Genomic DNA, 22,143 nt, shown 5'->3' with positions numbered 1-22,143 from the left:
TTTAGCGCTCCGCGCCGCCCCCCGCGCGCCGCGGCCCCGCCCCTCGCGCCCCCGCGCCGCCCGGCCAACGGCAGCGAGCGCGCGCGGAGGTGTGTCCTGCCCCCCCACCCCCCCGCGCGGCCCCGCCCCGCTCCCCTCACGCCCCGCTGGGGTTTTTCCACTGCGGCCGCCTCAGCTCGCCGCCGGTGCGGCAGGGATGCCGGGCCCCCGCCCCTTCACAGCCTCCCGCCGCACCCCCCGCAGACCGAGGGCAGCTGCTGTCGCACCCGCTCCTTCGAGGGCACAGGCGGGGGCTCGGAGAACAAGCGGCACCTCAGCCGGGCTGGCTGGCCACACCGAGCTCCGAGACCCTCCGTGCAGGAGCGCTGCTCCGTGGCTTCACGGGAGAACACGGGTGACGCTTGTCACCTGATGACCTTGATAAAGCATTGAAGGACCACCTCTCCAGCACCTCCTCGAATATTGATCTCGGAGCATCGTGGCTTGAGACGATTCTCAGGTCTCCAGCTGTTCCTATTCGAGGCACATTTGAAGGATGATTAACAAATGAGTTAATCCCCCCCTTTCCCTGCTGTGACAAGGCAGCAGGACTCCCACTGTCGAATGTGCCATCTTTCTGTACAAGCTTGAAAGACAGGCTGACACTTCATGACATGACAGAGCACAAACATGGTTAAACAGGGACTTGCCATTGACACAAAAAAATCCAAGCATACTTTTGCTCTTTCCTCTGAAGATTTCCAAGCTCTTCTCCTGTCTCTGTATGTCGGTAACTCCCACATGTCTTGTGAATGTGAATTGTTGTTAACACTCCTCCAGGAGCTCACGTTTCTTTTCTGTCCTCTTTACTGACCCGGCTGTTCACAGTGCTTTTACCTCTTCTGCCTCCTGCTCTGATTTTTCTTTCCCCTTCTTCCTGTCCCCACCTCCGAAGCTGTCATACCAGCTGTCATAACTCCTGCTTATTTACTTCAGTCCTTCTCACCTGCCATTTCAAACCTTTCTTCCCTCTTCAAAAAGCCTGTTTTCAATTTATTGGGTTTTTTCCACTTTTACTTCATTGATGAACTTCTCTCACCCTCTTGTGAACTTCAGTATTTTCTTCTCCATTTCTGCAGTTTATTGCCTGCTGTTACTTTTTTCCCCTCCAGGCCAGCTCACCTTTCCTCTCCAGAGGAAGAGGAAAGCCCATCCCTCCACCTGGTCTCCTGTGTCATAGTGAGATCCTGGATGTACTGCACAAGACTTCCCATGCATGGCAGCCATCAACCACTCCTCCAGGCAAAGCAAAGACCTTGGTAGTGATTCTCTGATGCCCCTTGGTTTTTCATGTCCCTTAAGACTCCTTTGCTGCCCCTGTGAGAACAAGTTAACATGTTTTTTATATATACAGTGTCCACCCAAGAGCTCTGAAGATACCACAAATGAAGTAAATTGCTCACAGAAGGATGGCACCTGCAATTAAAGCTTACACTCAAAAACTGTGGGAGAAGGGAAAAAATAGAAAGGCCAAAGAAATCAGGATGGCAGTTTGGAAGTCACAGAGCTGTAGTTTTATATTACTGCCACTTAAGTCACATAAAGTAATAACTGAAATGCATTAAAGGGAGCACAATACAAAGACTCATTAAGTCTCTGCATGCAAAGCCAAGTCTCCAATTTATCACTTATTTAGATGGCAAGGGACCAGAAAACTCTGCTTTAAACCTTGGGGAAAAAAAAAATCAAAAGAGCTTGTAGCTAAGCGTGGTACAGAGGAGAAAATACATTTCTGGAGTTGCTGATGGTAAGGACAAAGGGGGGAAAGAGAAACTTCTTGAGGAGAGGTGGTTGCATGGAGAGCTCATAGAAACCTTCCAGTATCTAAAAGGGGCTTTCTGGGAAGCCAGAGAGAGACTTTTCATCAGGAATTGTAGTGATAGGACAAGGAGTAATGGAAAAAGGAGAAATTTAGGTTAGATATTAGAATTTTTTTCCTTTGCACATGGTTAGACACCGGACCAGGTTGCCCAAGGAGGCTGTGAATGCCCCCGCCCTGGCAGTGTTCAAAGCAGGGCTGGATAAGGCCTTGAGCAACCTGGTCTAGTGTGAGGTGTCCCTTTCCAAGGCGGGTGGTGTAGAACTAGATTGTCTTTAAGGTTCATTCCAACCCCTTAACAGTCTATGATTCCATGAAAACTTCCGTCTCTTCATCACGGCAAGAGACACGTGCAACACCACTAAACCGTGTGCCCTTCAAAACTCATACTCCACAAACAGAGGAAGCAAGCAATGAATTGTCAATATGCGCAAACCGCAGAAAGCGCTGATGTCATCGGGATTAAGGACAGACGCCCGGCGAGCTACAGCCAAGCGAGACAACCCGTTGGCAGCACCACCCCGCGGCCAGAGCGGGCGCCGGCAGGGGCCGGCAGGCGGCCCGCAGAGAGCGAGCGGAGCCGGCACAGCCTGCCGTCGGCTCAGGCTCCTCCCGCGGGAGGCCGGCCCGGCCGGGCCCCGCCTGCCCGGCATGGCGGAGGAGCGGCGCTTTCTCTCGGCCTCCGGGGCGCCGATCGCGCTGCGGCGCCGCCAGCACAGCGCGTCCTGCCGAGAGCTGGCGGTGCGCGGCCCCCGCCTGCAGCTGCGCTCGCTCAGCGCCGCCACCTCCGCCGTCTGGCTGGCGGCCTACGGGCTCTTCGCGCTCAGCGAGGTACCGGCCCCGCCGCCGCCCTCGGGCCCCTCCGCGGCTCGGGCCCGGCCCCGGCTGCGCCCCTCAGCCCGTGTCCCGCTGTCGCACCGGGGGAGTCCCGCGGGCTGGGCGGCCTTGGCTAGCGGCGCCCGGGGCATGCAGGGCGGCCGGAGCCCGTGGGCAGGCGCTCAGCGCCCCCCCGGGACATCCCCCGCGCCCCGGGGACGCCGAGCTGATGGGTGTGTGGTGGCAAAGGGAGAGCTGTGCCAGCCTGAAGGCCGCGGGCTGCCACCTGCTTGCCCCGGTGTCTTCTCGGATGCCTCTGTTGGAGTGTAGCCTCTTGACAGATAGGGTGGATGTATTTCTGCGTGCTGAGTGATGCCTGGCACATGTTTGTGAGTCCAAATAACACGTGCTCACTTGGAGTGACGAGTTGTGAGAATCTGAAATTAAGGAGGCATTGAAGAAGATGAATGATTTTTAATCCCCAAAAGGAATTTTATTGAGCGACTCAGAGAGCACTGCACCATGAATGTCATCAATTTTCACAGCTGAGGTGGAAAGATATTTGCAGTACAGATTTAAAAATCTGCTGATATCTAAACTAATGCTTTTGGATTTATCAAAAACTGGACCAAGATCAGTTATTCCCAGACTGAATTTAGTAGTTTAACCAAAGAAGCTGGTCACCGTGACCCATACTTTGACTGCTGCACATCTGTTTTTTTCAGTAATCTTTTCTAAGATATGAAGATAGAGATTGCATTATAAGTCAGTTGTCAGGAGTCAGACAGGAATAGATGGCTTATATCTGAGTTTCATTTTTTTTGAAAGCATACACCGCAGTCAGTGACTACCACCCACTGCCCTCCTGCTTGCCTTTACACACACTCCTGCACCCTACGTGCAAGTGACTGCAATTCTTCCTTTTGCCAGGAAATCAGGTCTGAAAGTGTCTCTCTCTTTTTGTGGATTTCAGTGTCTGTATTTCATGACTGGTTTTTTTGCCTGTGATAGCAAACTTTTGGAGAAGTCCTGTGTACTTCCTGAAGCCATGGCTTCTTTAGCTCACATGGTGGTACAGGCCCAGCTTGAATGGTAGGGCTGTGCAGTTCTGGTTCTTTAGGAAGTGTCAGTTGTAACTCTCATTAGTGGGTAGGTGGCCTGGAGTTCTCTAAAACATGTCCCAGAAACAGGTTGTAGGTTGTGGACCTCTAAAATTTATTACCAGGTCTTCAGATGACTTACTGGGGACTGTTGTGTCATCAGTTATATATTAAAATGCAACAGCAATCCCAGGATTGCAGCATTCAAAGGACATTGATCCTTAGAAAAAGTACAGGATAAAGCAGATTTTCTTCAGATTGGTATTTAAGTCAAAAAGAGGGTGAGGTTTGAACAAGTTTAGACTGGCAGTTCATATGAAAACCACCAGGGTAGTGTTTATCGTGAAGGAGGGCTCCTCCACTGTGATAATCCACCCTTGGTTCCTTTAAACATTTCACAACACTCTTTTGTCAGTGACATCATCTTTAGAAGTTGGCACAATATACTCTCATTGATACAACTGGCTTGTTTGGATTGAGATTTCTGCATTGAACTTGGAAGGGAATAGAATTTTCTTGCCGTTTTCAAAGACTGATTTAAACCTCACTACATATATATCAGCCAGCCAGGTAAATAAAAGGATTCTACCTAAGTAAAAATGCTTTGCACCTGTAGCTTTAATATACAATTTACTGCGCAATTTTACTTTCTCTAAAGCTGTGTTAAAGTAATTGTAAGACCAGAGCTCTGGCTTTTCTTGGCTTGTGTTACAGAACAGCATGGTGCTCTCTGCTGCCATCTTCATCACGCTGATCGGCCTGATCATTTACCTGCACTTCGTGAAGATTGACCAGGAATCCCTGCTGGTCATCGGCTCACTCGGCATTCAGGTGACTTCATCCTATGCCTCAGGGAAAGAGAGCACAACCTTCATTGAGATGGGTCACGTGAAGGATGTGGTTATCAATGAAGCCATCCATATGGTAATCATACAAAGTCTGTCTCTGTGTGTCTGGGCACACTCACATCCAGTGTATTTTCATGAGCATGATTTACCAGAGCAATTAAACACAGCACCATCCATAGCCTTACTGGCATCAGGAGCTTTATTTGAGATTTTTCTCCTTATTTTGTTGTCTCTTTCCTTTAAAGGAGAGCTCAAACCAAACAAATAACCTCAAAAAGCCAAATCCATCCCTTGGATAATGCCACTGGCATTGAGCTAGTGGGTTTAGTTCTTACTGTTATGCTTTTCTTAAAAATCCTTATGTCCAACTCCACATGTAATCGAGATAGAGATGAGAAGCTGTGATAACACAAATGATGGTTTTTCCTGTTGCCAGGGTTTTCTGCAAAGCTCCTGTAGAAAAGCAGACCTTACCCTTCCAGCATGCGTGTGTTCTTTTCAGGTTAAAAACTTAATAGAAAAAAAACAGGCAAAATTATTTCTTTATTGAGTGAAAGCTATTGATAAAAATTTGTAGACTTGACTGTGACCTGGCAGCATTTGCCTTCAGCCCAGTGAGTTGAAACAGATCCTATTCCTGTGCTAACTCCAGGCAGTTTGATAGCATTTTTATACTCCAATGATTTTTGTCTGTTTGTCTTGTAGCAAAAAGTTATCTACTACCTGTGTATTCTCCTCCAGGACCCTGAAGATCCTCAGGGAGTATCTGAGGTTGTGCCACTCTTTCAGGTGAGTTTGACTGAATGGTGGAGAAATCCAGATGGTGGTCTCTGTGTGTGCATCAGTTGTCTAAACATATTTTTATTCTGCTGCAGGTAGCTGGTGACAGTTGCCTTTCCCTGGCTGGGCTGTCAGGGTGGGTGGCACTTGAAGTCTCACAGAACTACATACTAGGGATGGGTTTTTTCATTTGCTCTCCATTCAGACTGCAGGGAGTTGTGTCAAATCTGAACCCAGCCAGGAGTGTGCATGAACTAAAAGTCTTTGGCTCCCATAGGGTGCTGAGGACTTGTAGAGCTTTCTGTGCAGTCCTGCGCTTGGTTACCACCATAACTCTGGCACTGTGCTGCAGTTGATTTTTCCCTTAGCTCTGTGTACCAAAAGTTCTCATAAATCCTCCTTGACATTGGAATGACTTCCCCTGCCTGACCTGCTGACAAAGTTCACGGTACAAGCTGTGACCAATTTGTTTAATGTATCATAACTTGTTTGTGTTGCTGTTACCTCGTCTCCCCTCTCTCTTCTCTCACTAACGTGTTCTGACTGTTCATAATCCCATTTTTGGAATGGATTTGCTTTGTGTGTGTTCATGCCTAACACAACAGTGCCCTTATCCATGAGGGGTGATAAGCAGTACAGAGGTACCTCACTTCTTAGACTGCTGAGCTGTAGAGCCCTCTCTGTCCTTAATTCACCTGCTGCTGGTGACTGTTTTGTAATCTGCCTACAGTTTGTGCCTGGATACAGTCAGTCTTCAGCTGAATACTTAGGAGTATAAATAGTCTATTCCATTTACACTTGCTGCTAACACAGTTCCACAATTGTAAAGATCTTTAGTAACAGTAATATAAATTAGATATTTCACATATAAACAAGAGAAAAAGTAGATTTTCTGGAAATCAACAACTACTAAATTCCAGATAGTTGCATTCAAGTACCTGATATTAGTACCTGATATTGCTCCTTTCCAGGTTCAAAGGGTCTGCCTGGCATCTGTATTGTTGTTTTTTTTGGTTTTTTTTACCATTAAACTCTGAACAGTTTTTTTTCATGGAGATACCTTAGCACTGGTAGAGTTGACTCCAGCAGCAAAGGAGGTATGGAACTCTTCCATTTTGAAATTCAGTGCCTGTCTGTAATTATTTTAACATGCAAGTTAGTATGTTAGTTTTGAAGGAGCAATGATTGTCTCCTTTATTGGGTTTCTCTAACTTTATTGTCTCCTTCATTGGGTTTCTCTAAGTTATGTCAGCCTTCAAAAATACAATTTCCCATGTCACTCAGCCCAGGAGCCCTCCTGCACTGATTTGACCTTTTGTTCTCTTTAACAACTCTTGCAAGGAGGCATTTGATGGACTTTACACAGTAATGCTGTTGTGGGAGCTCAAAAGTTAGAGGATCATAGGGACTGTGGGACCATGAAACTTTCACTTCCTTGCTGGTTTTGCGCTGGTCCAGGTTAGAATTGCAGAAAAATCATTGTACTTTGACCGCTGTTTGGGTAAAATTAATTGGTGTTTCAGTTCAGAGCCTGATTCTCTGTTGTTTGACTTCTAGAGCTCCAAGCCACGACTGGACTGCTTGATAGAAGTGTACAAAAGTTGTCAAGAGATCCTGGAGCAGAGGAAGACAGCTCCACACTCAAGTGAAATAAAATAGCTGAAAAAAAGCAGACTTTCAGCAGGACTCAGAGGGACACACGGAAAAGCAAGCAAACCTGCCCCATGAGCAGAACTTCTCTCAGTTCAGAAGAACTCAGACAGAAGAAGCTTTTTCTTGCCTCTATAGAGAAGAATTATGGGGAAATAGGGCAAAGGGAGACAAGAAAATGCATCCATTTTTTACTGTTTCATGCATCTGAAAATTATGCTAAAATTATAAAATAACCTTGGCTGGACCACCATAAGTATACATTCTTTAGTTTTTATTTAACCCTTTGTTTGAAAAACACACTCTAAATACCAAAGCTGATGTGTGGGATCAGATAGTAACTTCCTTGAGACAGGAGAATTTCAGAAGGACAAAACCAGAAAATTAAAGTGTTGCATTCAGTTATGTTTAATGGAATAAACATAAGAGATGTGAAGACTGACCTCTTCAGGGATCTGCTTGAAGAAGTCCCATGTGATGGGGTCCTAAGAGGGATCTGAGAAAGCTGATTGATAGTCAAGGATCATTTCTTCTGAGATCAAGAACAGTCCATCCCAATGAGCAGGAAGTGAAGCAGAAATATCAGGAAGCCTGCGTGGATGAGCAAGCTGCTCCTGGCAATGCTTGAACACAAAAGGGAAGTATACAAAAGGTGGAATTAGGGACAGGTAATGTGGGAAGAATGCAGCAACACTGTTCAAGGTGCAGTTAGAAAAGCTAAAGCCCAGCTGGCAATGAATCAGTTGAAGGGTGTCAAAGGCAGCAAGAATGGTTTCAGTAAGTGCTTATCTATCAAAAGGAGCACAGGGAAAATGTGAACCCATTGCTGAATGGGTCAGTGCCTATTGACAGAGGACGTGGAAAAGGTGTGGCATTTAAAGGGCCACATCAGTTACTCTGAGAATATGAGGCACATTTGTTGTTGAAAATGATGGTAATGACAATGTGAATAAAGTTTTATTAATCTGTGCTCTTGGCAGTAACTCTAGGTTTGGGAAGTTCTTCTTTGTTGATAAGCTAAAAGTTACTGTAACACTTAACTGGTATTTTTCTCTCTATATTCCATAACTCCTTTGGAATATTAATGAGGTGACTGAAGTGTCGAAAGTTAAACCCACAAGTTGGCAGGAGCCTGGATTCATGCTTATTTTGCATACAATGCTTTACCATGCTTGTCCACATAATCTGTAAGTGAACACTTGGCACCATGCCATCAAGCAATAAGGTAGAGATAAGGGGATTTGTGGGGTTCTTTCCACAGTGCTACAAAGATTGAAAGACAGAGGTTAGCTCATGTGACAGGAAGTATTCTGTGGATACTGTCCAAGTGAAAGGCAGCAGCTTGGGGATGTGCCACTGCCTTTTGTGTCAGAAGAGAAATGTCTCAGCAGAGTGGACAGAGTCATGGGCTCAAGAGTGGGCTGGGAGTGCTGACTATGCTGTAAAAATCCCATGGAGTCCTCAGAATGTGTACTGAAGAAATTACCAAGAAGCTGTGTCACAGCAAGAAGTCTGAAAGATGGCTTCAGCAATCTTTTAGAGGAGTGAACACCCCATGGTGTAGTCATCCACTTAAGCTAAGAGAGGATCAGCAGAGAGAAACAGGAATCAGTCTAGGGCAGGTTTATACCAGCTATGGTTTGTGCCTTGATACCAAACACAGTCTATGTTCATTTTTGTTTACATCAAGAATATTTTGGCTTTTAAAATAGTTTATTTCATTCTGAGAATAATACACATTGAATTCATGGTTATTAATTCATGAGCTGCATTTTATTAAGAACAAACAGAAATCTCACAGTATCTTCCAGACAGCCTTTTACTCACACACAGCAGTTAGGAACACAAAGGCTTTTGTCATCTCATTCTATGCTGCATTAACAGTCATTGCCAAAAGCTTTGATTAAAATAAAAAATTATATTCTCTACCAAAGAATCATACAAAGTAGGTATCCACACAGGGTGGGGTGTTAGAAGACAGGTAAGCTATAAATAGGAGGGATATGTGCATCCATCAGAGTGGGGTGGTCCCTGAAACACTCAAGTGTTGGTGAATATTTTTAAGAAATAAGGAAGAAAGAGAGTTTTGCGTATCATGCTTTTCAATTTAAAGTGCAATTGTGGCAAAAAATAATGAGTTTCAGGAGAGCTCCTGTTTATTTAACATCTCTGTTTCCTGTTTGTCCTGGTACAAGTCTCCTCAAGTCTCTGAGGACATGAAGAAATACAGTCTGGAGACTTCTATGCCTTGAGCATCCCCAGCACTGATGACAGCTCCAGCCTATTCTGAAGCAGCTTTGTTACTGGTGGAATACCAGAAGCAAACTGTCAAACAGACCTTCAGATACAGGAGAAATTGTCAGGCACAGGTGACAGAGTGAGGAGGAGTAACACTTTGTGTATTCTGACTGACACAGCTGTACTAAGATCATTGTGAGAGAGAGGGGAAATACAAACTACTATCAAGACATAGAGGAACTGGAAAGTATCTAAGGGAAAACAAAAATGACTAAATACCTTCTTAAAGTTATTTTCGGCTCAGAAAGCTTCTACCCTTTTCTGTACCTTCAAGGGATGGTCTTTAAATTCATAACAAGTGGGTACATTACAGTATGTGCAAATCAGGTCGCTGTTCATAGAATCTTTTCCTGTCTTAGGTCTGCCATACTGTTTCTATAAGAGGATGGTTTGGGGTTGGGTTTGTTTTGTTTGTTTGGGTTTTTTTTTTTGCTTTATATTAAAAGGTGCTGATGAAGGATTGCTTAGAACAATTTTTGTCTGCCCCCTGCTCTTCTCTTTTAGTCTGTGGCTTTTCACCCATCATAAGTATGAAAAAAATCCTTCTTGATCTATCAGCTCCCCCATATGCATTAGTTGGATTTGTCAAGGTTGGTGGCAGTAGACACACTGGTATGGTTGGTTTGTTTACTTGCAAATAACTGGTTTGCTATTTCTGACTTTGGTCTAGTGGTTGGATTCATACTGTTTTAATTTGGGAGAGCTGCCCATGAGTGCATAATTATTATGAAGTTGAATGCGGTACTTTTCAAAGTGCAGTTATTCTTCCTTAGCTTTTTTAGAATGCTTATCAAAATAGCTGAACTTAAACTAAGTAGATTTAGATCTTTTATGAAGAATTTATATTTTTATTTGTTTAAAATTCAATAACCTTCTCATAATGAAGTCCCTTTGAAACAGATTAAAAAAAAATCAAACTTACCAACATTCTTTAGGAAAGTCAGAAGAACATGAGTACACAATTGCTGACTACCTCCTCCTTGCTTATGGTACATGAAGGAAGCAGGAGTTTAAAAGAAGCAGCTTCTGCCAAGTCAAAATGGCAGAGCTTGTCTGGGAAGATCTGTCCTAGTTGCTGAAAGACAGAAAAGTACAAAATTTGCCTGCCTTGTCTTCTTTTTTCTGAGATAATGCGCAGTTCCAAACACATCTACAGCAGTGGTTATCAGAAAGTCCTTGAAAGTGCTTGTCTGAGAGTGGAACATGTGACACATTGAGCCCTGCCCTGCAGCAGCAATCTAATGTTCATCTATTGCATAGAACAGTGTCAGTTTCCAAAATGCACAGGTCCTGTAGGAGCCAGGGCGTTCTCTGACACTGTCCAGGTCCCAGCTGTTCTGAGTACTCAACATGAAAAGACCCTAGGCTTTCACCTTTATTTAAAATTGAAAATACTCTTAACTACTGCTGAACTCTAATTCTATACTCACTATTTCAGGTCTGAAATCACCCTTGACTTGCATCAGAATTATTCTCGTGAGTTTAATTCCTCTTCCTTCTTAGCAATGTCTTTCTTTCATGTCTGAGCAAGAACACAAAAGTTTGTCTTTTGAAAGCTGAAAATGGGAGGGATCAAAGAAAATCCATGTACTTGAAAAACAAGGCAGTACAGTAGGAGATGGAAGAATGAGTGCAGATGTAATGACTGGAGCACTGTGCAGGCAAATGACCTGAGGAATGGTATTTTGGATGGAATGTGTCACAGAAAGGAAACTCCCGCACAGTCCCCCAAATCAACTTTTTTTTTTAAGAGAAAGTACACTGCCTCTACCTCTAAGGAACTTTGTCTATTATTATGGAAAAGGAATCAGAGCCTGCATTAATCTGTGGTATATAACCAACAAAATCAGCTCATGTGGAACAAGCCCTTAGAGCAGGGTGGGCCCCTTTGTGCTTCGGGGCACAGAAGGAAAAAAGCACCGATTTTCAGTCTCCCAGGGCTTCTTAGCAGGTGTTTGGCTTCGTGAGGGCTGCGTGGAAGACAGCAGTGAAGGAGTCAAACGATAGTTAATGTAGCTGGCAATCAGAAGTGTTGCTTCAACAATCTGGGGAAAAGAGAAAATTATTAACTCTAGGTCAATTAGAGGTAAGAATGCCCTTTGATTTTTAGAATCTGTTGACTGCATGGCTTTTGTAAATGGCTTTCTCCCATGAAATTGTTCAGTTTTAAAATGAGGCCCTGTCTTTAAGAGTTACGTAAAATAAGTCTCTTGTTGAAAGGTTCCAGCTTACAAAGGATCTGTTGAATACATATAGCTAGTGCAGCAGTCACAAGTACCAGTCCCCAGGGCTAGTACAAAACACCCAGCCCTGATGCTGCCAGCTGGAAAGAAACTCACTTTTCATTTGTAATTACCTTTGGAATTGCCATTGTGAAGAGGAGTTTTTCAGTGCTATTTTTTCCAGAACTTCTTTCTTTCATTTTACTGACTACAATCATGAAGTCATCTCGACAGCCTCCAAAGGTCAGCACAGAAGAGTATGAATAAGAGACCTTCAAATGCTGCAGACAGAGAGTTTGAAAAAGTCATAGTTCTGTAAAAACCTCCAAATGTCTACCTTAAACTAATATATTAGTTAATATTACTTTTTCCCACAAGAACACCAGGTCTCCAGCAGTGAAGGGCAGTAGATAGCTCTATATGTAAGAGCTGGCAAAGAAAGCTCAAGTGAGAATTACATTTCTAGTTTTCTCCTGGTGTGCTTAAGGCCTCACTACTTCATAGCACAGATTTTGTTATATTCCAGATGGTGGTAGTAAAGCACACACCACTGAGATTTTGCAAGATGTATGAACATGTTTGCTGCCCTACCTTACACTGCAGCTGTAATTTTCCTTTGTCTGTGGAGTGTTCAAACATAACACTGACTTCCCTCATCTCTCACTTTTACAAACTAACTTCTAATAATAATTCACATTTGAAGTTAAAGACAAACTGTTAGTGACTTTCACTGGACTGAAAGGAATCTCTTTCTGTACTAGGTAAGGTATTCCTATGAAAAAGTGTTCTTCAACATACCATTGTGTTATAATCCAGTATGCTGATACCATCTTCATTCACAGCTATCCAGACTGGACTGTCTTCCAATGAGGAAGGCAAAATAGGCTAGAGAGAAATAAAATTATTAATTCAGGTATTCCTTGAACACCACAGAATGATATTTCTGATATAAAAGTTGAGATTTAAGGATAAAGTGAAGATGAGAAAAAAATCCTAAAGGCTTACTAAAGGCTTACTGATGTGACCTGGTTTGACTTTTAAGACAGCTTTCCCCAAAATTTGGAATAACATTTTCAGATTTACATACACTTTTTGGAGTAGTGGCACAAGAGATACGAGGATAACAAAGCCTTTGAAGTTAATTTGATGCCATCAGTGTGGTTAAAATTGAAGGAAATGCTAAGACAGAGCAACAGCATGGCAACTCTGCTCAGCATATGTGTTTATACTCTCCTATCTGTCAGGAAGGCAGTGAAACCTGCTGGTTTCTATACCAGTGCACCCAGTACTATCACATCAATGCCATTTTGTTTCTTACAAAATCTTACAGCAAATGTGCATCAATTGTCTGTTGAAGATGACTTGCTTTGACTAATGACAGAAAATCTTTCCTGGGAATCTGCTATTACATGGCTAATGCCATAGGCTTTGCTGTTTAACTGCTGAAAAGTTATAACATGCATTAATCACCAGTAATACCAACACTATTTCATCTGTGGGTGCACCTATTCTATATTCTGATTCTTCAGTATAATCAATTACATATTCTGTCAGTAACCTCAAATACCAGTAACCTCTTCTGACAGCAACCTCTTTTAGTCCTGACAGTGGAAATAACTGTCTTTTGAAAAGTATGTTGTATATTTATTACTATTTATTTTCTTGTATATTTACTCAAGAGGTCCCTTTCATCATTAGACCAGAGCAGCTTTGACTTCAAAACAAGAGACATGTAACCATGAAGAAGACCTCCCTCAAGCTTTCAGCAGCAGAAATTTCTGCTGGGATGGGAAAGATGGTTAATGCCAAAACCTGTCTGATTTCTCAGACAGCCATTATGTGGTAAGAAATTAGCTCAGGCATGAGCAACAGCTACAGAGCTCTAGCCTGGAATGGAGTGAGGGATAGTACAAACTACTGGGGGAACCGCTCCCTGCAGCTGTTCTTTGCTCTCCCACTGAGGCCTGTGGGCTGGTACCTTACCCAATGTGTACTTTCATTTCTGTTTCTGCAACAGGACATTAGCAGTACTTACCTCTCTCATGTGGCAAGGAAAGCATCCAGTTTGTGTCAAGCAGACAACAGGACTGAAGTAGCCATTCTTCTTACAGCTGGCATCAGTGCCAGGTGTGACTTAGGGGTGACTCTTCCCTTCCTCCCCCTCTGTGGTATGTAAATGTTATGTTTTAAACTGCCATCGCAACCTTATTGTCCAGGAAAATTGCTGCCTGAGAAAGCTTTGGCAAGGCTTGCAAGGACAGGTAGTAACTACTCTGCATCATGATCAATTGACACAGCCAGGGAACCTTCAGTATTTCTTTACTGAACACTAGCAACCCCTACTGGTTAGAATATACTTGTCTTCCTTCTTCTTCAACCTATATGGTACCAGGGCTGCTCGTTCAGAACAGAGTTGTTCAATTTTTAACCTTTCTGAAATAGAAGTGTTACCAGAGACTGTAGGTATGTCTCTTCTCAGATAATTCACTCTTGGAAACAGAAAAAAGTGTGCTCCAGTTACCTTAGCAGCAAATATTTTGGTTCCAAAGAGAGGCCATTTCCGGGCCACTGTCAAATAAATTCGAATGCATTCTGGTGGAGAACATCCCTGCAGCACCATCCACTTTGTCGCCAGTCTGTCTGTCAGTTGCCTTTAGGAATCCAAGACACAAGACAGTATTATTTACTAATGTCTTCCAAGGAAACATATGTAGTCTTAGAACAGTTAATAAATGTACCTCTTCATTCCAAAAAGGTTATTCTGCACAGCACTAACAGTCAGGGCTGTTAGCACTATCAGTTCTACAACCTGAATTTATTTTAGCTTTTCTCTACTTCCACAGACTTTCTCACCTTCCTCATACCTTGCCTGTAGTATGCTCTATAAGGAGTGGCAAAATGTATTAACTCACTCTTGATTTGACTCACTAGGGATGGTTTGGCAGCTACCTTGCTACATGGAAGATGGAATTTGCTTCCAAAAGGAGGTAACTATGTTACTTCCACCACTGCATCCCTAAGTAGCTTAGGATCTGTAGGAAGACCATTCTCTCCCTTTAAATCAGATATATCTGAGATCTGTGGCAACATCTGAATTTTGTATTTGAGCTCTCTGCACTGTGTGTGAAAATTTCTAAGTCAGAACATCAAAAAACCCAGCCAAAATATGTCCTACCAGAATTACTGCATGACCTAAAGCAACCCATATAAGCTGGCTTTATAGCTTATTGAAAATGTTAGGCATCTGGATTCAACTGACACTTGGGGGAAATGTAAAACATAAAACTCAGAATTCATCTCAGGCTTGGGTTAGTTTTTTGAAACTGAGATGCCTAATTTGGAAGTGAAAGGCCTAAACTTCTTGTCTATGGCAAAACTAGTTGGTGATTTGTCTCTTTTTATATTGCTTTTTCTTTAGGGGAGCCTTTTCCTGACACTTTTGTTTTGTTTGCAACTCTACATCAAATAATCTTGACAGGGCTCCTTGAAACTTCTTAAATGTAAAGGCAATTTGGCAAGAAGAAGCTGATTTCAGTGCAAAGTATTGAAGAACCAACAGCTTACCTGAGCTGTTCAGGAGTAATGTTTTGCTTGTAGTGTTTGGGGTAGAATTTTTCTAAAACCTGGTGGAGAAGATGCTGCATTTTCAATTGTGATGGTCCCCCAGGACTTGAAGAACCTGGTCGATCCAAATCCCCATATTCCACCTAAGACAACATTATAGTTTATAGTGCAACAGAATTATGAGGTTTTTAATGTAGCAGAACATTCCGTGAATTCCCATACTGATAACTAATGTGTTTATCAGTCATGCAAAAAGACACAGCTGGGGAATGTTGTCTACAGCATTAACCATAGCAAATGTATACAAAAGAGCAACCACTGAGGACATGACTACCCAAGGAATTATCTACTGATCTAAGAGAGTGGAACAGGATCTCAACCAGGTATGTGTTATAAGGAGGCACATCTGTATAAACTTCCAGGCTTTGGGGATTTATTTTCAATTGGCCAATTAAAAGAACAGCATATTTGTAAATAGTTTGGACCACATCCCCCGCTTCTTTATCTCAGTTTACACTGCTTTAACAAATACAACACTCAGTTTTTCAGGTCAGTAAAAAACTATTATATTGCTTATCATGCCAACAACCCACAATGTGTGTTTTATGTGGTAAAATACTAAATGCAAACCTGGAGACCTAATGGAGGATCTTGGAAGATGCTCTTCCTGAGTTAGAGGGTATTGGCAGTGCAAGAGGGGAATTTTTTACTATTAATGGAATTCTAGTGGTGACACTATTTCCATATCTCTACTAAGGTGCTAATTGGAGCAGGTCCAGTGATAGTTCAGCCTCACTCTGGTTTTTCCGATATTTTTCTTGAGAAGGAAGTGAGACATAGCTAGAGCAAATTTCCCTACAGCAAAAGGTGTTCTAACATAGGTATGCTACTATAATGTATCTGTCATGGTACATCTGACGGTGTGTTTGTTTGACACATCACACGGTGTGTTTGATGTGCCTATGATGTAAAAGGCAGCTGCTTAGTCAAACATAGTGTACAGACAAAGGAGGACAAAAGAGAGGATTCCTGCCATACTCACCTGAGCCATTAGAGCCACCATTTCCAGAGCTAATTCCTTATTAACAGGAAACCTTCCATTGGCTATTTCACTGCTCACTTGGAAGGCCAGTAGCAACCGCTCACGGTCTGTCTCACCTTTGGCCTGGCTCCGAAAATACAATCTAAAAAATAAGGAGGATTGTGAAGGTAAAAAGATACTGTGAACAGAAAAGTACAGCTGGAACTTAAATCAAGGTGAGGCAAAATAAAAGTGTGGTTTGGTGTGGGTTTTTTTTTCACTGAGGAGGTACCGGACAGATTTGGAAGCAGAGGTGTTTCCCTTATGAACAAGATTTGAGCAAGGATGCTCAAAACATGCATTCTAGCTTAGGAAGCTATTTGAATTCAGTAAGCCAGCCACTTCTAGATAGTGAACCCTTATTAAACACAGATAAATCAGTATCCATTCATCCCAATCAAGCACAGATAGGCAATATTTACATTATGGCTTTCTCTGCTTATCACAGAAAAGAGAACTACCTCTGCTCTACATGTGTAAGCTTCTCCAAGGCAGCCTTGCAGACTTGACAGCTTGGATTTGACCACTTACACTGAAGACTTATTAAAAAATGCCTCAGTTTGCTTCAGCAGGAAATAGGAAACACAATTAGCCAACTTTGTTCAAGGAAACATGCTTGTAAATCAAAGCATCCTATTGTTTTGTATTCCATTGACACTTGGAATTTTTTTTACATGGTATAGCAAGATTACTAGTTGGGGTTGAAGACACCAACTTGGGGAATGCTTCCCAGAATCATTCCTCATGCTTACAGTGCACAGCAACTAATTCACCTAATAATTTCAAGCTGCATCTATGGCTATAAATTCCACAATTCCACTACATGAGATATTCATTCCAGTGGATCAGTTTATTTATTTTTATGTCTCTTTGAGATTAAGTACCCTCTTAGGACCATACTGACCTTACAAATGTTTTATCAGAGTCCTTGGTGTTAGAACAGTCCAGCCTTGGAAAGACCGTATCAAAACATCCTTACTGTCTAGCCTATGCACATTCCAGCTCAACAAAATAATACTGCTGAAACAAATACAACCTTCTGGGTCAGAAGCACTAGCTTCTGCTTTCACCTCTATTATACCAACTAACAAAGTTGACAGAAATTTGTTCCCACCATTACAGTCATCAAAATCTTCACATGTTCAATAGTGAACTCTCTGTTCAGTTTTGGGGCAGCCTTTGTTTCACCTGCAAAGAGAATTCATTCCTTGTTCTCCTACAGCTCTTGATTTACTGGAATTCAGAATTCCTACCTGTATTATAAGTGATTAACTTGTTCCAATTTTTCATTTAGATCTTTGTCTTTTACTTCCCTTCTCTACCATCTTTCATCATCTAATTTTTGACATTTCTTCCTTTATAAAGCTTGGACACTGCTTTTATACAGCTCATATGATTTAAAACATTGTTCTATCTTTTTTATCTTTGTGATTGTTCCCTTAATTACAAGCTGTGGCATACTTGTTTTCACTAGTGATTTTTCCTCTAGGTCTCTCTTCCTCTCACCTAATGCACATTCTTCAATTGTGTTTTAGGATCTAGGCAAATGAAATTGTGCCAAGGATGCCCTACTGTGCTACAGCTAGTTGTTGACTATTTTTAAGTCTATTCTGCTATTGCAAAGTGGTTTGGGTTTTACCCCTAGGCCATATGCTTTTGTAAATGCAACAGACAAAACCCATCACATCTCCTGTAGGATTTAACTGCATCTTAGCTAAAATAGTTTTGTCACCAACGATGCTATAAATTACTTGTCATTTACACAGATATAAGCAGTCTAGAATGTTTAATTAACAGCAGTAATAAGGCCACCCAACAGAGAACAGTACCTGTTCTTATAGGTCAACTTTACAATTCTTGTGCCACCTTCATATTTCCCAGGATGCAATTCTTTTAAGGCTTGTTCCCATTTAGAAATGACATCACAGATCTTTAAAAAATATCAAGGAGAGAGGAGACACAAACTTAAGTGAAATATATAGCCAAGGCTTGAGGGGAAAGCAAGTGAATAAAATATTGTGAAACACAGAAGATAAAGAGACAGACTGGATCAGCATAAACACAGCTCAAAGTGACAAAACACATCCTTTTTCTGTTGCCCAGTATGTAAAAACTAAAGCATTCCAACTGAAAACTCCAGCTGTAACCTGCAGGGGTTAGAATTCTGGTCTAGTAGAATACTGGTCATGTAGTAATGAATGAAATCTGGTCACATGAATTCTGGTCTGGTAGTAATTCTTGTGGCTATGCCTACGTTAGCAAGTAGCAAAGCTCAGGAGGAACAGATCTGCACAGAGAAACACCAGTTCCTAAGTCTCCATGCCCACACTAGTAGTGCAACCAAGTGACCTGAAAGTCCTCTACTACATTGGATGACAATTTCCAGTTCATGTTTCATGTAAAAAGAATCAATTTCCTGCTCTCAGATTACTCCTTAATGTGAGGAATGTGGTAAAATTGGTTAATAGGAATGACTGGTTAGGTTTACTTCAAAAGTGCCCTCTTGAGCCAAACTAAAGCACTAATGTCCTCTGAGCAGCAGCGGAATGTGCATGGATATACCAAACCCTTGCATGTGAATGTCCAAATTTTGGGAATGTTTGGTCCTAGAGTCCAACTTTGTAACTCAGACATTTTTCATAATAACATGGGTTTTGTTTGGTTTTTTCCTTCCATTCAGCTCCTCCTGGTTATTCTAGTTCTTTTACAAGTGGTCTAATGAAGGCCCCTACTTCTCTTTTGATGGCATCTCAGTTAAAGGAATGTGAACATAAGAAGCCACATGAAATACATAATCAGACCTCTAAACCTCTCTTAAGCTACTGAGATTTACTGGTCATTATTTACTTGCCAAGGCAAAGTGATGCCTTTGATTGTCTCAAGCTCCTTTGTTTACTCTGATACCTCATCTCTCCAGATGGTCCAATTACCAGCAAAGCTCCAGATTACCTGATCTTTATGGGGCCATGAAAACAAATTATACAATTTGGTACTGTCCGTGGTAGTTTTCTTTCAAACCATCTTCTTCAAAGTTATTGGTATCTTCTCCCTCTGTTGCTTAATGTGAAATTTTACACTGTGTAATATTGATTGTTTAAGTTCCCTACAGTTATCAGGACCTCTTCAAAGTTGCACTACAACTATTCCTCCACTAACGCCGTATTACAAATTATTCTCACAGGTTTGTACCAAAATCTGATGGGTCTCATTCATGGCAGCCAGTCTGCTCAGTTAAGGCAGTCAATCAGCTGCAGCATGGGTAAAAATCTCCATATGAAAGTCACAGGTACTAACACTTTATCTGCTTTCTTTTTCCCTTGATCTAGGCCACGACACTCTTTCTTAAAGTGAAGCCCTACTCAGTAGAGCTTTCTCCCCTGTATACTCCTATCAACAGTGAAAGCCTGAGTTATCTGGAGACAGCAAGGAGATACTTCATAAGCCAACAGATGGAATTTATACAGACATGCCAAAAGATTCACAGCCTAACATAATTTTGTCTCAATTAGGAGTGTCACATTTGATGTCAGTTGTGATATCTGATCATGCTGGCTAGCTCAGTCATATTTCAATTTTGTAGTCAAGACAAATTAAACTTTAATATGTGCTAAAATCTGAGTTAGAGTTTTTCAAAATTGACCAATTTATCACCTACTAAAATAGGTCTTTCCATTAAGAACTATATCAGATTAGGCTAGCTAATTATAGAATCATAGAATCATTTAGTTTGAAAAAGACCTTTAAGATGAGCAAGCCTAATCATCAAACCAGCACTGCCAAATCTACCACTAAACCATGTCCCCAAGTGACACATCTACAGGTCTTTTAAATACCTCCAGGGCAGTGACTCCACCACTTCCCTGGGCAGCCTGTTCCAATGCTTGAGAAACTCTTTCAGCAAAGTGATCTTTGCTGCCTAATCTTTGCTGCCCTTCTCTGGACCTGCTCCAGCACCTCAATGTCTTTCTTATTGTGAGGGGCCTAAAACCAGAGCTGGGTACAGGCAGACAGTCCCTTCCCTGCTCCTGCTGGCCACACTGATACAGGCCAGGATGTCATTGGCCTTCTTGGCCACCTGGGCACAGTGCAAGATGTGTTCAGACGGCTGTTGACCAAGACCCTGAGGTCCTCTTCCTCTGAGCAGCTTTCCAGCCACTATTCCCTCAGCCTATAGGGCTGCCTGGGGTTGTTGTGACCCAAGTGCAGGAATCTCATCTGTGAATCCGAATCTAGATAGACAATATCCAAGCTTATTTGATCTTAATTCATTAATAAAAATTTATTAATCATTTAGCAGTCCTTCAAAAGATGTATACTAAAGGTAGCAGAGGAGAAAAATAAATACCTTCATATTGCCAGGCAAACAATGTTCCAAATTCCTGCCAGAAGGATCATCTGTGAACAGAGAAAATCCCATATGGGATGGCTTCCTCATTCCTGTTTCCTGGTTCAGTCTCTGGATGAATTCATCAACAGTTGAGGAACCATCAAAACCTACAACCTGCAATGAAAGAGGACTTAACTGAGGATACAAGAATTGTGACTATTGATGGGTATCACAACTAATGAAGGTGTTTCCCTACGGATTAGCATCTCAGGATTAACTGCCAGCTCCAGGGACAACACTTGTGTACTGACTCCCTTCATATCACATTCTTTCCCGTACTGAGACACTTCCAACATCTCTCCCTTTTTCTCAGCTACCTTTTCTTCCTAAGATCTGTAGAGCTAGGGGTGAATTCCTTTCACTTTTTTGGGAAATCATTTAAAGCAGCAAGGAGGAGAAGCATTGTTTATCTCCCAGTATATATACTGGAGATATGTATAAATACCATGGTGCTACCCACCCACAGGAAGGAGGCAGGTTATGGTGCAGTCCTCTAGTGCCCAGCAGAAAGGCAGCTGTGGTGGCTCACCTGGTACGTTCCATTCATGAAGTGCACTGGGATGCTGAATGGGAGTGAGTGGTGGTAGGGATTTCTCAGCAGGATGGACACGATCTCCATCCGGGAGGGCTTGGCTTCGCGCTCTCCAGCCTGCACCGTGCGGTCCACTGATCTCTGGCAGTAGATGGCATACTTGCCTATCTCACTCCTAGGCAAAGAGGGGGAGAGAACCACAAACATGCTCCAAGTGCCACGTCCTCTTCAATTTCCCGTGCCATGCATTCCTCCCTCAGGCTTTTGCTCCAGCAAAGATATGTCTCTATGCAGATCCACTGTTCATCTCAACAGACTAGCAGCTCAAGTGAAAAGCCACAACACAAACCTGAGCTCCAAGGATCTGTAAAACTAAGGCAGACAATGGACTCTGTAGGAAACACAAGAGTATGCCTTGCCTCTATGTGGACTGGACACATACCCTCTTCTGTACCCTGTTGCCATCAAAGTATCTGTCAAGTCAAGATCAATTCACCCTCAAACTTGCTGTCATGCCAGTGGAATTTAGTTACTATGGTGTCAAGTCCTGGTAAACACTGAGTTGTATAACCCTGTGAGACTAATGCATTACAAGCTGTGTTTATTAATTTACACAGTTGTACAAATTGTAAGTTTCCATTAATCCTATCTGCCAACCAAGAGACTTGACAGGGATTCCAAGCAAGCTTAGATTTGTTGACAGTTCAATACAAGATAGGGGAAGTTACGAAGATGATCGGTTTACTGTCTGCTGAAGAGAGTGCTCCATTGAACAGCATCAAAAAGATGTGTCTCCAAAGTCAAGCAAGAATGGTCAACTGCACCTTGCACAAAAATGTTAGGAATGTATATACTCAGTAAGTTCTGATATTGAAGGATTTGTATGGATTTGTAACTGTGCTATCACTTTCTAGGGGAAAACAATTTCACTCAAAATGCCTTCAGGAGCTCAGTACATTACTAAAGCTCCAGTTAAATCCCTACAAGCAGCATGGAAGTCAGGAGTT

General features: G+C 42.4%; 2 protein-coding genes and 1 long non-coding RNA gene across 4 annotated transcripts in view; 1 reads left to right on the top strand and 2 right to left on the bottom strand.

The window, feature by feature from the left end:
* Positions 1-136: 136 nt before the first annotated feature.
* LOC132329069 (uncharacterized) lies at positions 137-4,492 on the bottom strand. Its single transcript, XR_009486954.1, has 3 exons — positions 2,961-4,492; positions 717-1,356; positions 137-513 (listed from the first exon to the last, which is right to left on the bottom strand). It is a non-coding gene; the product is annotated as an uncharacterized LOC132329069 (long non-coding RNA).
* Positions 2,270-8,035, top strand: PIGH (phosphatidylinositol glycan anchor biosynthesis class H). The gene is made up of 4 exons (XM_059849726.1): positions 2,270-2,689; positions 4,489-4,698; positions 5,328-5,411; positions 6,960-8,035. The coding sequence occupies exons 1-4, from the start codon at positions 2,285-2,287 to the stop codon at positions 7,059-7,061; spliced, it is 801 nt and encodes a 266-aa protein (XP_059705709.1). The 5' UTR covers positions 2,270-2,284; the 3' UTR covers positions 7,062-8,035.
* A 768-nt stretch (positions 8,036-8,803) lies between these two features.
* Positions 8,804-22,143, bottom strand: part of PLEKHH1 (pleckstrin homology, MyTH4 and FERM domain containing H1) — a 53,826-nt gene continuing 40,486 nt past the window's right edge. For both annotated transcript variants that reach the window (XM_059849724.1, XM_059849725.1), the window contains exons 21-29: positions 21,134-21,311; positions 20,563-20,718; positions 18,047-18,147; positions 16,179-16,320; positions 15,137-15,279; positions 14,094-14,223; positions 12,371-12,457; positions 11,707-11,853; positions 8,804-11,395 (exon numbers count right to left, since the gene is read on the bottom strand). In XM_059849724.1, the coding sequence (XP_059705707.1) occupies positions 11,219-11,395; positions 11,707-11,853; positions 12,371-12,457; positions 14,094-14,223; positions 15,137-15,279; positions 16,179-16,320; positions 18,047-18,147; positions 20,563-20,718; positions 21,134-21,311 (1,261 nt within the window). In that variant the 3' untranslated portion in view covers positions 8,804-11,218. The remainder of the gene's footprint in view (positions 11,396-11,706; positions 11,854-12,370; positions 12,458-14,093; positions 14,224-15,136; positions 15,280-16,178; positions 16,321-18,046; positions 18,148-20,562; positions 20,719-21,133; positions 21,312-22,143) is intronic.

Source organism: Haemorhous mexicanus, chromosome 6 (assembly GCF_027477595.1).
Source record: "Haemorhous mexicanus isolate bHaeMex1 chromosome 6, bHaeMex1.pri, whole genome shotgun sequence".
Classification (NCBI taxonomy): Eukaryota; Metazoa; Chordata; class Aves; order Passeriformes; family Fringillidae; genus Haemorhous; species Haemorhous mexicanus.
The sequence above is the reverse complement of the archived record's forward strand: the minus strand, read 5'-3'. Positions and strand labels throughout refer to the sequence as shown.

Excerpts from the sequence above, each read along its gene's own strand:
- PIGH (XM_059849726.1), top strand. The coding sequence starts at position 2,285 with ATGCGCAAACCGCAGAAAGCGCTGATGTCATCGGGATTAAGGACAGAC. Across the intron at positions 2,690-4,488 it reads GGCTCTTCGCGCTCAGCGAG|AACAGCATGGTGCTCTCTGC; the intron begins GTACCGGCCCCG and ends CTTGTGTTACAG. Across the intron at positions 5,412-6,959 it reads AGGTTGTGCCACTCTTTCAG|AGCTCCAAGCCACGACTGGA; the intron begins GTGAGTTTGACT and ends TTTGACTTCTAG.